The sequence below is a fragment of the Opisthocomus hoazin genome, chromosome Z (genome assembly GCF_030867145.1).
Source record: "Opisthocomus hoazin isolate bOpiHoa1 chromosome Z, bOpiHoa1.hap1, whole genome shotgun sequence".
Lineage (NCBI taxonomy): Eukaryota > Metazoa > Chordata > Aves > Opisthocomiformes > Opisthocomidae > Opisthocomus > Opisthocomus hoazin.
Window position 1 is genome coordinate 87,933,756 of NC_134454.1, and position 16,167 is coordinate 87,949,922.

Genomic DNA, 16,167 nt, shown 5'->3' on the forward strand with positions numbered 1-16,167 from the left:
AAGCTGGAATAATTAAGACATTTCTTTTATGTTTTCAGGATATCATTCCTACATGCAAAACATTCCTTTGTAAACAACATTTTGGTAGGGACCGCCCTCATTCTTCTTATGCTTTATTTTTCAATAACGTCTTTGAAATCTTGGGGGTTTGCCTACTTTTAATACCACACCCCTGTTCCAAATTAATCTGGGGAATGCCCCTGGGACAGCTAGATTTTCATCTCCTGTAGAGATCCTTCCCTGTAACTCTCCATCATTATGTACCACTATAAAATTTCTTTTGTACAAAAAGACCTATTTCGGCTTGCATGCCGTATTTTCGTCCCTTGACAATCAAGCTGGTTTTACTTATGTTTACTGTGTGGTCTGATGCTATTGTATGCTGACTTAGCTGGGAAGCTGCATCTCCACCCTGGCTGCCTTCCATCTTCAGATCAATTTGGTCATGCAATTTTTCCCTTGTTTTCTTACAACTCCTAGCATCTCGCTTAATATATTTAATTATCCACAGCGTCAACAGTGAAATTGTAAAACTTGACTTTTTACTTGGAGTAAACATCTTAGAGAAAAAATATTTGGGTATTGCAAGTAGAATCGTTTTTTAAAATTCCCACTATTTTACAGTTTTGGTAGAGCATCTGTATTTCTGCATCAGGAACGAGGATTTTATGTTGTCATTTTGGGCTGATGGATTCTCTTCTTCCGTATAATCAACACTGATTAGGCATATCAAAAAAGGCAATCTTTCTTCATTTATCCTTAAGTGCCATGACAATTTACTGTACTGGAAGGGCCTGTTGTTCCCATTGTTGAAAAGCAATCCATATGGACAGCGTTACCGAGCTAACAGGCACCAGGGAAGGACTGGACACTCAGATGTAAGACAACTCGTAGCTCTGCGCTAATTCCAAACAAACTACGTAACTGTGTGGAAGCTTTGTGAATCACGGCTTACGTTCTTGTATTGTAGCTTTGGAAAAGGACTGAAATAATTTAACACTAAAAGCATTTGAAACCTCCAAAGGCCACACGTCAATTCCAGAAGTTGTATTCTAAATTAAAAAACAAACCCCAAAACAATCCCAAATCATTATTAGATTCCCACCTCTACACCCACACTTTTTAGGACATCTCTCAAGGATGCCATCAAGACACAAACCATCCCCCTTAGATCTTAACATTAGCCATCAGTTCACGGAAAACATGCACAGGGCAGTCCCAGAGCATGCAGCATGCAGTAAACGGAGAGCAGAGGTTAATAACCTGGCAGCATAGGATCTGAGAATGTGAGAACAAGTTAAAGACAAGAGTTCCTCTCCATTGTCACTGAGGGTCGAGAAGCAATGCTGCAGCGTAGAGCAGTGAGAGTGGGGGAAATACAGTTTGTCCAAGACATAGACATATCTCCGCAAGTGGCGGCAGGTATAACTGAAAGACAAGGGTAAAGGGAGAAAAAACAGAAAAAAGAGGTATTTTCCTTTAAGCAAGCTAATTCATGGTTTAACGACCTTGGTTTTTGTGCCAAGAGCCAATGGAAGATGCCAAGTGAGCAATGAAGCAGTCTGACATAAAACAAGAGTTTCAAAAGACTGACGGATCTGTTCACCCGCAGCCATGCGCTGGGTCTGTCGCTACCGCAAAGAACTTGCCAGGTCTCACACGTCAGAGACGCCAGACACCAGGCTTTTTTTTTTGGGGGGTGTGTGTGTGAGTTGATAACACATTAAAAAAGTTCTTTGCCTCTCTCAGTTTGCCCTGAAAATACAAATGCGTGAATCAACCTTGTTTACAAAATTTACCATCAAAACCCCTGAGAGTATTCACAAAATTTAACAGATTTCCAAGCAAACTGATACCTAGGTTTAGGGGAAGAAAATCAAGCACAATTACTACTGATCAGTGCAAACTGCTCTCGCAGCCTGTAATTCCAGTGGTGGAGTATTCCTGTAGTTACTTCTCGCTCCTCAAACATGGTGCTTTATCATAAGTGACTTACACACTTAAGATGTGGTCAGCTTTTTCATGAACAGCTACAATCACTTCCATGAAATAACTACAGAGCCACCAATAAAATGTTTAGTATTCACACTAACCAACTCTGAATGCTCTTGAGCTAGAGAGATATTGCCTGTGCCTACTCACAGGATATCCTCCCACTCCTAGAATCAGAGAATGGTTTGGGTTGGAAGGGACCTTGAAGATCATCGGGTTCCAACTACCCTGCCATCAGCAGGGACATCTTCCTCCAGACCAGGGTGCTCAGAGCTCCATCCAACCTGGCCTTGAACCCTGCCAGGGAGGGGGCAGCCACAGCTTCTCTGGGCAGCCTGGGCCAGGGTTTCACCACCCTCATGGGGAAGAATTTCTTCCTAACATCTCATCTAAATCTGCCCTCTTTTAGCTTAGAGCCATTCCCCCTTCTCCTATCACTACACGCCCTTGTGAAAAGCTCCTCTCCATCCTTCCTGTTGGTCCTTTCAGATAATGGAAGGCTGCTCTAAAGTCAACCCAGAGCCTTCTCTTCTAAATGCTGCTTTCTGACTCCAAAAGGGTAGAATTTGGAGTTTTTCCACCACTCCTAATGAAAAGCAGGATAACTCATTAAGAGTAGTTCACCGGCAATGAACCGCATCAGTGGCAAGCTACGAAGCACACTGTGTAACCCCAGATGTCTGTTACTATAGGTTTTGCATAGGAAATACTTCACAGCGTAGCGGTGTACAATATGTGATAGATAGTGCAGCTCACAAGGGAACACGGCCCTGGGTACAGAGTGGGGCAAGTCCTCCAGAAAGTACCTCAAGCAGCCCAACATACTGCCAGATAAATGAGACAGCTCTTTGTAAGCTGGTTTGGGACATGGTTTAGCAGGCATGGTGGTGGTGGGTTGAAGGTTGGACTTGATGATCTTAGAAGTCTTTTCCAACCTTAGCAATTCTATGATTCTAAGATGCTTCTACCAGGCTGTTTGCTGTCCCTACCACAGCCTAAAGCAACAAACATCTGAACTGTAGGCTGAGACCTCCTTACCAAATCAAAAACCCCATCGCTTCACAGAATCACAGAATGTTCGGGGTTGGCAGGGCCCTCTGTGGGTCACCCAGTCCAACCCCCTGCCGAAGCAGGGTCACCCAGAGCAGGCTGCACAGGACCGCGTCCAGGCGGGGCTTGAGCATCTCCAGAGAAGGAGACTCCAAAGCCTCTCTGGGCAGCCTGTGCCGTAGCTTCACAGGTTGAAACTAGGTCAACAGGTTATCTACCCAACCGTCTGCATTTCACAGGCTGGTATCCCTCTGTAATCCCTTTACTGGACACGTGTGGCTAAAACACTCCTTTAGGAGACCAAATTATTCATGCACCTTGGGCAAAGAACAGGACCAAACAGACTGCGATGAAGAGCTGATCCCTGGGTGCGATCAGCAGGGCTCCAAGCCTAAGACTTCATAAAAACCAACGTCTCCTGTTGCTTTAGTTTAAATTGCACTCACTACTGGGTTGAAGTCAGTCACCTGCCTACGCTCTGGAGCTTGAGGCACACCCAGTCCTTGTTAGCACTTCATTTGCAGATAATACTAGATTTCAGGAGAGGAAGCAGCAGCAAGGAGGCAACTTCTTCAGCCATCAGGCCTTTTTGGTTTTTTTGACCACAGCATGTTTTGAGCAACACAGGCTATTCTCTTCACTCCACAGGCCAGGGACGCAGAAGATGAAAATGGTATTTACAGTATCCTGTACCAAGGGGATCTCAACACATGAGCTTGCCCTTCCAGCTACCCACACAGGCCACAAAATTTTTTCCAAAATCAGATTAAAGAGCATCTTTTAGAATGATGCTGCTTCGAAGATTTACATGGTCATGAGTCCACTATTCCCATTTAGTATATTTTACCAGCCTTGTTACTAGAAGACCGTACCGTATTTCAAGCCTGCATAGGTCTCATTGCAGCCACTCCATCTTGTTAGACTTTTGTCAAGAAATTGAGAGCATTTCTGTCATCACTTGTTTTTGACCCCTGTCAATGCTCTTCGTAGACAGGAAGAAGGCATGGTGGTGATGGGTTGACGGTTGGACTTGATGATCTTTGAGGTCTTTTCCAACCTTAATGATTCTAAGAATATGGCTTGATCCCTAAAGCATGATGACCACATTCAGGCTTAAGTGACAAACTGCGTGACAACGCAGCACATGATGGGAGAAAGAGAAATATCCCAAAAAACTTCACCTAGAGGTTTAGTGCCCTGTTGAGACAGACACAGGGTGGGACGGTGCCAGCAGCATGAGAAAGCAGCACACGATGGGAGAAGGAGAAATTTCCCAAAAAACTTCACCCAGAGGTTTCACGCCCCACTGAGACAGACACAGGGTGGGATGGTGCCAGCAGCACTGCACTCCCACTGCTGCCAGCCTGGGTGCCATCACCTTGTCCTGCTGCAGCATGGACGGGACCAAGGACAGGAAGGACTGTGTGTGTGGGCAGAGAGCTTCCAGAGCCCGCTCCAGGTGCTGGAGGAGCTGCCAGCTGAAGATGCCATGGCCTAAAGTGTTACGCTTTGGAAAAACAACCTTCAAGGGTCACCAGTCCTCTTGGGTCTTTATAAATATGGGCAACGCAATTCCGCAAGCCTCCCCCTCACCATTTCAGCTAACAAGCGCAAGGCAATTCCTATTTTCAAAGTTCAGCTTGTTCACCGCAAGGCGAGATTTTAAACTGCTACTGACAGCAATGCAATCCCATAAACTCACCTCTTCCAACTTGCTTTACAGCCACTATAATGAGCACAGCTCACATCATGGAGACTGGAGCACCTCTCCTACAAGGAGAGGCTGAGGGAGCTGGGCTGGTTCAGCCTGGAGAAGAGAAGGCTGAGAGGGGACCTTAGAAATGCCTCTAAATATCTGCAGGGTGGGGGTCAGGAGGACGGGGCCAGACTCTTTTCAGTGGTGCCCAGTGACAGGACAAGGGGCAACGGGCACAAACTGAAGCAGAGGAAGCTCCAGCTGAAGATGAGGAAGAACTTCTTCCCTCTGAGGGTGACGGAGCCCTGGCCCAGGCTGCCCAGGGAGGTTGTGGAGTCTCCTTCTCTGGAGATATTCCAGACCCGTCTGGACAAGGTCCTGTGCAGCCTGCTCTGGGTGACCCTGCTTCGGCAGGGGGGTTGGACTGAGTGACCCACAGAGGTCCCATCTAACCCCAAACATTCTGTGATTAGTTATGATGAACGCTCTCGTGACCACTCTGATCTCAAGAGGGCAGAGACCCTTCCCTTACATGCTGTTCACTGCCTGCCCTGGAGGCACACGCAGCGGAAACACATAACCCAATATATCTACATTTATTTCTAATCTAGTGCAGAGCTGAGGAAGGTAAAGAAAGGTCTCCTTTCTACAGAATCAGGACAATCCTGATCAATAAAGGTGTTCTGATGACAGCATTTAAATGAAGGCAAAGAAACACGTTAAAATCAACATGAGTTTGACGTCGAGGTGCAGAGCCACGTCCCACGGGAATGGATGTTGGGGCTTCCTGCAGCTTTCCTGCACCTCCTGGATTGTCTGGAAGCCCTCCAAGGACCTCGTGCGAAACACGCAGATAATCAAAACCAACAGACAAACTAAACTTTGCTAAAGATTCTTCCAAATCTGCTGTTTCTCATCTTTCTCTGAAGAAAATGCCACGTCCTAGATGGTCACTGCAATTTTTTGGGTTCCAATTTTTAACTCTAACTCCACGTAGTTCAAGAGGTGTACACAAATCTACAGCCACCAACTAAACACTCAGCAAAAATTAGAGTTGAAAAATAAGAAGTGCTGAAATTCATGATATGCTCACATTAATTTTTTCACCCAAAATTTTAAGGACAGACTTGAACAAGACAACAGCAGTAAGCAAAAGAATCCAAGCCACTTATGTCCTTATTTAAACCAGAAAGTTGATCTTTTCTCTGCTGAATTCAACTGCAATTTTAAAATAAATAAATCAAAGACAAAAACCATAAACAGCACCAGGCCAACACCTTTTTAACACTACAGAAATGAAGCAAATTGGGCAGGGTACAGAAAAATGGTATAAAACCAGTATTCACCAACTCCTCTATAAACACAACCTAGTCTGAAACAGCATCTACAGGATTCAAAAGAAAAATTCCCAGTGTTCATGTTTAAGTAATTCATAATCTTCCTCTCAGTACGTGCCAGATTTTATGAAGGCTATAAATCTTGAACATTATTGAGGAAAAGGAAGGTCCTGAAGACATACGTGCTGTATGTATTAGCTGAGAGAAACTAGATTAATCTGCAGCAATAAAAAATAAAGCCAATTCTGCTAAGCCTGATTAAATATTTAGGTCATATTGTTTCTGCGGCAGAATTTGAAAAATGCAGAGCAAATAACATCTTTCGCTGAGTTCGAAGACTTCATCACTATACTTTCAAAACGGAGATATGCTACAACACGACTCTATGGGAAAGCCAATATGAAAGTCTTAAAAAAACCAAACAATCAACAATGGAAGTAGAAGCTAATTAAAGTAGCACGTTAGCCAGCACCCCAAACTACCTGGATACACATGGGGAGAACGTTGTGATGTGCTATGAAGATTTTACTACCATTCATGTTAGGTAACTCCTGTTCTAGGAAGCCCTATCAGTCATTACTCTTCTGCTCCCAAAGGCAAACCCCACCAAAATACAATCTACACTTAACTACCACATCGATGATGACGACAATTTGCTAGATCATCCAATCCATAAGAACAGTTAATTTATTCTCTGTCTAAAACATCACTTCTTAGTGTTCTTTCATACAGCACAAACAATAGAAATGCAAACCAACAAAATCCTATCTGCCTTCTTGCCAACAGTAAAACACACCACATACATCAAAAAACATCAGAATTTTGGAAAGAAGTTTTTCTTTCTGTTTAGTACTCTGCCGTTGATGACATGATGAAAGGCAGTGCTGATGAACTGCAGCAGGAAGAATACTATGCAAGCATTTGTTTTTTAATACCAGGACTGTTATGAAAGACTGACATGCATACATCCATGGAAGGGTGGTTTGGGGCTCTTTGAGGTGGGTTTTGGCCACTGTAGTGATCGCACAGTGAAGATGCCCAAGATAAAATGAAAGTCAGTACAAGGGATGAAGGAGATCGCATTGGCCTTTACCATAAAACATCCTTTAAAACAATTCCTCCTTTTACAGCATTTTTTTTTTAAATTATCTTAAAATCATAATTAAGGTTGAAAGGGACCTTAGGAGGTCTCTAGCCCAACCTCCTTCCCCAAGCAGCAGGGTTAGCACGAATTCAGACCAGACCAGGGTTTTGTCCAGCTGGGTCTTGAAAGCCTCCAGGGCCAGAAACTGTAACACTTCTCTGAGTTGCCGTGCTGTGCTTCCCTTGACCATGAAAAAACATCTTCTTCCACCAGGCTGGAACCTCCTGACTTCAGTTCATGACCATTATCTCTCACCTTCCTGCCACACACTTCTAGAAAGACCCTGTTTTCATCTTCTCAGTAACCTCCTAGTACAAGATTCAACACGGCTACGTGCTGGGTCCTGCGCTTGGGTCACAACAACTCCATGCAACGCCACAGGCTTGATGAAAAGCAGCTGGAAATGATTCTATGATTACCACCACCTTTCCCAGGGCCAGGGTCCCAAAACAGACGGTGGTCTTCACTGGCATGCGTCAACTCTCACTGTGCTCTCAGATGCATTTTGCCAGGTCCCATGGACATGTGTCAGGTCTCAAGTAATCCTCAACTTGCTCCTTTCTCACTATTGGTACTTTCCTTCCCCCTTGATCCCCACCTAAATTCCTAATCTAAGTAGTAGGGTGACTCCTCTTGGTTTTCTAAAAATACTTCATTCTTGCAGGCCTGCTTTTCAGATACGAGTATCGCTACATTTATATCTCACAGCACAGAGTGAGGACGGGATTTTAAATCACATTATTGCAAACAGCAGTTTAGGGGCAAGGGGTCATTATAGGGTTAAAGGTGCCATAACACCAAAAAACAGGGAAGCATGAGAATTATTTAAATACTTAAGAAATGATCATTTGTGATAATGTGTCACAGATGCAAGTTCTCATGGCCCGAAGCAGCACTGGCCAAATGTACACAACAGCCTTCTGAGAGAAGTATCATCGTTATGCATGAAAGTATTTATAGTGAAGGAGAGCAAGGAAATGAAAACCAAACAAGTTCTGGAGATGTTTGATAGCCTGAAAAAAATTCAAATGACAAATGAGATCCTTCTACAGAATGGCCAAATTACCTCCGTACAGATGAAGCTCTATCAAAAAGAACATAAGGATTTGTATATTAGAAGCAGACACGAGCAACTGCTGACCCGTAAGAAAAATAAGATGTGCAAGAGCTGGGAGGAAGCGTCTGTTCAGTTCTGTGCTTGAGACAAAGAGCAAAGGGTTTCATCACCCAGATGCACCGCTTACTCGGAAGGAACAGAAAAGATGCTACTAGGGGAACGCTGCTTTCGAAACCTCCCGCGCCGTTATCCTTTGCCTAGACGCTCGTGATCATTCCCAGGCTCTGCATGGGATTAATTACAGGAGCTGCCTGCGTGAACCTGGAAACCCTCCGTCGGGCGACACCGGCTCGAGCACCGCCAGAGAGGGCATCGCGATGCGTCGGCAGCACTCGCCTCAGCCCTCACCCCGTTCCACAGCAGGATTCATCCCATCTGAGCCCGGGTAAGCAGTGGTGTTTGGAGAAAGACCTACTTGCAGACCCAAGAGCACAATTAACGAGTTACAGCAACATGTCTCTACACAACTTCACAGCAAATTTATTTATTCATTGCAGAACTAAATGTATTTACTTTACCTAAAAGCCTGTTCTTTCCTAAACTTGCTGAAGGCCATTACCATTAAAAGGGTTGAGTCATCCCACAGTTATAAAGATCTGATTCACATCAAAGTTGTTCAGTCCCGATTCTTTCTTCTGTAGCTATAATTTCACCCTCCATTTAAAAGCGGCAGATGTTTTAAAGTGCAAGATCCTCTTGCGAGTCACGCAAACTACGGTGAAAGGACACGGCGGTGGGAAATACCTTGGCTCGAGTACTCAAGAGATTCAGAAATTTCATAACCTGTTATCTCCTATTTCTAAAAATCAGTTCGAAAGCCTGCTTGAAAATTCTCTCCTACATATTGGGTCTGAATGAACTCAAAATTCCCTGCGTGGTGGAACAGAAGGTTGTTGGGGGCAATTTGGAGGGGAGCGACACAGTTCAGCTGGGCGTTACCAGTACCTGCTCTATTTCCCTCCTTGCAGCCCCTCACACGTACCCTGGCTTCACAGACCTGGAGAGAGAAACCAGTTCACCGAACTGCAAAGCTGGGAAAATGTCAGGCATGCATAATGACATCAGTTAAAATGCGAAACTTCCTGACGAGGAAAAAAAGAAGATTTATAATCAACGCTATCTTTTGTTTCATACTAATGCGAACTTACAAACGCACTACTACTGCAGTTTGTCAGCTAAATCCTTGCAAGTTCATTACTCATTTCTTTCTTTAGATCATAGTCTGCAGGTCTTTTTCCAAAGAGAAAATTTCTAAAAAGCAAAGAGCACATGCTGTATCTCCATAAAGTGGTTAATGAGCCAAATACCCTGCAACCGAAGAGAAGGGACAGGTTCGAGCAAGTCATGATCTTGAGTCACCTCTGTTTCTGTTAAGGAACCCTGTCCTACAAATACACTCCATTCAAAATAAACCGAGAAGACAAGACTGCAGTTTCTAGGGTTCTACAAGCGTAGCAAATAATAGTTTTAAAAACTATTAGAATTCCCTTAGTTTTTTAATTCTCAGAAAATCTTCTGCAAAACACTTTATTACTATAAAACAGACTTCTTAAAATGCAAAACCATCACAGAATCACAGACTGGTAGGGGTTGGAAGGGACCTCTGGGGGTCACCCAGTCCAACCCTCCTGCCGAAGTAGGGTCACCCAGAGCAGGCTGCACAGCACCGCGTCCAGGCGGGGCTTGAATATCTCCAGAGAAGGAGACTCCACAACCTCCCTGGGCAGCCTGTTCCAGGGCTCCGTCACCCTCAGAGGGAAGAAGTTCTTCCTCATCTTCAGATGGAACTTCCTTTGCTTCAGTTTGTGCCCATTGCCCCTTGTCCTGTCACTGGGCACCACTGGAAAGAGTCTGGCCCCATCCTCCTGACACCCACCCTGCAGATATTAATAAGCATTTATTAGGTCCCCTCGCAGCCTTCTCTCCTTCAGGCTGAACAAGCCCAGCTCCCTCAGCCTCTCCTTGTAGGAGAGATGCTCCAGTCCCCTCATCATCCTCGTAGCCCTCCGCTGGACTCTCTCCAGTAGCTCCTCATCTTTCTTGAAGTGGGGAGCCCAGAACTGGACACAGCACTCCAGATGGGGCCTCACCAGGGCAGAGTAGAGGGGGAGGAGAACCTCCCTTGACCTGCTGGCCACACTCCTCCTAATGCACCCCAGGAGACCATTGGCTTTCTTGGCAGTCAGGGCACACTGCTGGCTCATGGACACCCAGGTCCCTCTCCACAGAGCTGCTCTCCAGCAGGTCAGCCCCAGCCTGCACTGGTGCATGGGGTTGTTCCTCCCCAGGTGCAGGACCCTGCATTTGCCCTTGTTGAACCTCATCAGGTTCCTCTCTGCCCAGCTTTCCAGCCTATCCAGGTCACACTGAATGGCAGCACAGCCTGCCGGTGTGTCTACCACACCTCCCAGTTTGGTGTCATCAGCAAACTTGCTGAGGGTACATTCTAACTCTTCATCCAGGTCGCTGATGAAGAAGTTAAACAAGGCTGGGCCCAGTACTGACCCCTGGGGGACACCACTAGTTACCGGCCTCCAACTAGACTCAGCGCCGCTGATGACAACCCTCTGAGTTCTGCCATTCAGCCAGTTCTCAATCCACTTCACTGACCACTCATCCAGCCCACACTTCCTGAGCTTCCCTAGGAGGATATCATGGGAGACTGTGTCGAAAGCCTTGCTGAAGTTGAGTGAGAATGACCACGATGACTACGTCTTACAAGTCAGCAGAGACACAAAAAGTGGTCAAGGGAAGACCAAACTACCTTGTCCAAAGCTGAGCCTTTGGAGTGGTATGTATTTAGACATTAAAACCCTTTTTAAGCCAGATCAGGAATCAACAACGGTATTTTGAAGGAGCCCTGTGCCATGATGTGCAGACTGTAGGATAACACAGTTCAACCGCTCTGCTTCACATGAGAAGACCCTGAGACTGAGCGAAGCAACGCTTTGCCCGAGACCCCTCCGTGGTTCACACTGATCCAGTCCATCCCCAGATAAAGCCTTGAGCCTCCCATCTGGGAAATCTCCCAAACCCACAAGATCAGGGCTCCCAATGCTTCGAATGGCACGCAGGGCGCTCAACTGCTCACGCCAGATGGGGACGAGGGTATTACTGCCCCATCGGGTGCCCGCTCAGATCCCCAGCAGGTCCATCGGGGCTTAAACCAAGTTCGATGATATTTCCATGTTGGGAACAGCTGATACCAGTTTAAAACCTCATCTCCATATGTTACACACAGGGAAAAATAGGCGAGCTCACGTGGAGTACTCCTCTTTCGGTTGATACAGCTAAAGCGGCATTTCAATACGTCTGACCTCAGCTACACTCAAAGCGTAGTAACAAAGGTTGCTTCACTCCTTTCAAAAATTAACCTCGTTATATTTACATTGCTAAGTCATACCAGCAAGAGGACATTTGCCACTAATATTCTATTTTCCCTTCTCTGACCAATTGCTGTCTCCCCTTTTGTCACAGCCTTTCCTACTAATTGCAATGACACCTCCCAATTTCGGAATGGCTGATCAGCTTACAAGCTTCCCCACGGCTAATCTAGGTCAACAAGCTCCTAACAAGGCCAGCATATGTTTCTTTTATTTAACGCTATTGAGAGGTTTACAACCTGCTTCTGTCTCCCACCAAAAGCCACTCCACAGATTCGGAAACCTCTGTACATATAAGTAGTAACAGTGATGGAGCGGAGGATGAAGAGCATAAAAATCATCTGCAAAGGGATCAGCGTGTCTGTGCCTGTGCACAGCCCGTGGAAGAGCAAGCCAAAGCTACCCAAGTTCGACCAGCTGACACCAAAATCTCTCCAGGTATCCTGCTGCACACACAACTTCCACTCCGGAGAGTCCACAGATTAAAAGCAAAGTTCAGACTCGGTGGCTTGGAGCTGTTTGATCCTCCATTCCCGCAATATCGTCTTTCAAACACACCCTGAACAGGAGAACATCATGAAGGCCCTCTGAGAAGCCATTAGTTTTCACTCTGCTTGGAATATCTAATAAAAATGGGATTCTTGCTTTTGTAACACACTGCACTGCATGAGGGGGAGTGGTGTGGGTAAAAACATCTAATTATAAAGCAGTTTCTCTTAAATAGAACATAATTTTATATCCAGGTTAGATAAGAAATGTTTTCTCCTCTAAACTGAAATGCTACGAAACTATTTGAAAGTTAAGAAGGAGGTTTTTAATTCTTACTTTTGAGGCAATGTCAACCAGTCAATTCTGTGGCCTTCCATGCTGAAGAGAACTGATTGCTAAAATCTAAGTCCTACAGCACGTGGTAAATGCCACCAAAGCAAGGACAGGAGGAAAAAAATAAATCAACACAAGTATTTCAAAGTAACAAATTGCTCAGGCAGAGGACAATACAGCAATGAAGGATTGCTGGGATGAACGGGTCATTGACTCCTGCTTTAAAGCAAAGGCAGCAAATGAAACCAGGTGGGTGAGCTGCAGATAAATCACGGGAAGCTGTATCCGCAGCAGGATGCTTCTTCCCCTGTTCATTTCAGTGACATGTCTACGTGAAAATACTGGGGGACGGGAATTACTGACAGCCACTATTTGTACCGACAGGTCCCTCTGAAGTACCGAACCAGAGGCCAGGGCTGCACGGCACCCCGCCTGCAACTGAAATCCAACATACTTGCTTACTTCAGCAAGGCTTTCGACACGGTCTCCCATAACATCCTCCTAGGGAAGCTCGGGAACTGTGGGCTGGATGAGTGGTCGGTGAGGTGGATTGAGAACTGGCTGAATGGCAGAACTCAGAGGGTTGTCATCAGCGGCGCTGAGTCTAGTTGGAGGCCGGTAACTAGTGGTGTCCCTCAGCGGTCAGTACCGGGCACAGTCTTGTTCAACTTCTTCATCAACGACATGGATGAAGAGTTAGAGTGTACCCTCAGCAAGTTTGCTGATGACACCAAACTGGGAGGTGTGGTAGATACACCAGTAGGCTGTGCTGCCATTCAGTGTGACCTGGACAGGCTGGAGAGTTGGGCAGAGAGGAACGTGATGAGGTTCAACAAAGGCAAATGCAGGGTCCTGCATCTGGGGAGGAACAACCTCATGCACCAGTGCAGGCTTGGGGTGGACCTGCTGGAGAGCAGCTCTGTGGAGAGGGACCTGGGAGTGCTGAGGGACGACAGGTTAACCATGAGCCAGCAGTGTGCCCTGGTTGCTAAGAAGGCCAATGGGATCCTGGGGTGCATTAAGAGGAGTGTGGCCAGCAGGTCGAGGGAGGATCTCCTTCCCCTCTACTCTGCCCTACGGAGGCCTCATCCGCAGTGCTGTGTCCAGTTCTGGGCTCCTCAGTTCAAGAAAGATGAGGAGCTACCGGAAAGAGTCCAGCGGAGGGCTGTGAGGATGGTGAGGGGACTGGAGCATCTCTCCTACGAGGAGAGGCTGAGGGAGCTGGGCTTGTTCAGCCTGAAGAAGAGAAGGCTGAGAGGGGACCTAATATATACTTACAAATATCTCAAGGGTGGGTGTCAGGAAGATGGGGCCAAGCTCTTTTCAGCGGTGCCCAGTGACAGGACAAGGGGCAATGGGCACAAACTGAAGCAGAGGAAGTTCCATCTGAAGATGAGGAAGAACTTCTTCCCTCTGAGGGTGACGGAGTCCTGGCCCAGGCTGCCCAGGGAGGTTGTGGAGTCTCCTTCTCTGGAGATATTCAAGACCCGCCTGGACATGGTCCTGTGCAGCCTGCTGTAGGTGACCCTGTTTCGGCAGGAGGGTTCGACTAGATGACCCCCAGAAGTCCCTTCCAACCCCGACCGTCCTGTGACTCTGTGATTCTGTAACTGCTGGCTCGAAACTCGTTAGTCTGCTCACGAATGGAAAAAATCAAGGTTCTCTCCCCCATGGTTTTACGCTCTGAGCATTCTGGTTTTCTTGCCTTTTTTTTTTTTCTTCTTTTTTGCTGTATGCGGTGCTTTCGAGGAAGATCTTTAACATATAGCTTCCTCCTTCATTGGAGAATAGCAGTGGGACAGCTGGCGCAGAAAACTGGTGAAACTTACCCAAATCCAAGGCACTTCTTCAGGAGAAACACTTGAGGGGAAAAAAAAAAAGCCAGATTGGTGCATGAATGCTTCTAAGCTGTTTGGTTTCTAATTCTCGTTTGTTTTTAAATTCTTCTTTGAAAATTGAAGTATAAAAGTATAGGAACAGAGTAGTTGCGGCTCATCCACGAATTGCAACTTTTAAATGGTAAAATTTTTGCATAGTGAGCATTTCAAACTTCAAATGAGATGTGCGAATTGAGCAAAAGAAATTAGGTGAATAAGGTATGCAGTACTTCTATTAAACTCATCTTTCTGGCTGCTTATTATGGCAGAGGAATGAATGGTGTTAATCAGAGCCATTTTTCAGATAGAAAACTTCCTACAATTGTTCCAAATTTAAGAGTTGGAACCCTTTGACCCTATGAAACGTTATTTTGGAAAAGTGTAATTTCAAGAATGTGAGGTTTCAGTAAGCAAAAAGCAACATAACACTAGTAGGATGTTAGTGATAGATTTATAGCATAATAGCCAACCTGTACCTTTATTAACAATAATAATAACAGTTTGTTTCCTTTATTACTTCTTCGTACTGTTGTAACAAGGTTTTTCCCTTGCCCAGAGCTGCGTGGCTCTGAGGATGCTTTGGAACGTGTAGGTACCACGCACACTGCGAGCCTGGCCTTCGGTAGAAACTGCTGAATGCTGCTGTAAGAATAATCAATAGACAGTTCTTTTATATGCTGTGTACAAATCTTAATTGGACTGTTAAATTAAAGCTCACTTTACTGCTCTCTTAATCATAATAGAGGAGTTTCCATAATGGCAGAGAAAAATGGTTATTTCCATTCCGTATTTCCATAACCCCAGAGAAAAGAGGCTGTTTCTGCTCTGACACGAGTGTACATCAAGTTCTTCCTCATGTTCAGACGGAACTTCCTGTGCCTCAGTTTGTGCCCGTTGCCCCTTGTCCTGTCACTGGGCACCACTGAAAAGAGCTTGGCCCCATCCTCCTGACACCCACCCTGCAGATATTTATAAGCATTTATTAGGTCCCCTCGCAGCCTTCTCTTCTCCAGGCTGAACAGGCCCAGCTCCCTCAGCCTCTCCTCATAGGGGACATGTTCCAGTCCCCTCACCACCCTCGTAGCCCTCCGCTGGACTCTCTCCAGTAGCTCCTCATCTTTCTTGAACTGGGGAGCCCAGAACTGGACTGAGTACTCTAGATGAGGCCTTACTAGGGCAGTGTAGAGGGGAAGGAGAACCTCCCTCTTCCTGCTGGCCACACTGTTCCTAATGCACCCCAGGATCCCATTGGCCTTCTTGGCAGCCAGGGCACACTGCTGGCTCATGGTCACCCTGTCATCCACCAGCACTCCCAGGTCCCTCTCCACAGAGCTGCTCTCCAGCAGGTCCGCCCCAAGCCTGTACTGGTGCCTGGGGTTGTTCCTCCCCAGATGCAGGATCCTGCACTTCCCCTTGTTGAATTTCATCAGGTTCCTCTCTGCCCAACTCTCCAGCCTGTCCAGGTCTCGCTGAATGGCAACACCCCATTCCTGGCACCGGTAAAAAATTTTATTAAGCAATTGGTAAATTCTAATTTCACTGCACTCACACCCTAACGATCGCAGACTTTTCAGTTGAATGTGGCCATAGTAAGCAGGTCAGATCACACAGGTCTTGCTGCTGCATAAACGATTTTCTTCTTTGCTGAACACACGTCCTGGGCTATTTGAACAAATAAATGTCCACCCAACTGCAAATGTCTTCTGCTCTATACACAGAGATCCTTGCTGAAGAGAGTTTAGGTTTAAA

The 16,167-nt window shown here is 46.0% G+C and overlaps 1 protein-coding gene across 2 annotated transcripts in view; it reads right to left on the reverse strand.

Moving 5' to 3' along the window:
* The window catches only part of DYM (dymeclin), a 243,131-nt gene that overhangs the window by 105,108 nt on the left and 121,856 nt on the right, over positions 1-16,167 (reverse strand). The window contains exon 14 of one of the 2 annotated variants that reach the window (XM_075411025.1): positions 1,264-1,428. The exons of the other annotated variant lie outside the window; for it this stretch is intronic. Within the exon in view, the coding sequence (XP_075267140.1) occupies positions 1,264-1,428 (165 nt within the window). The remainder of the gene's footprint in view (positions 1-1,263; positions 1,429-16,167) is intronic. 2 annotated transcript variants of the gene reach the window in all.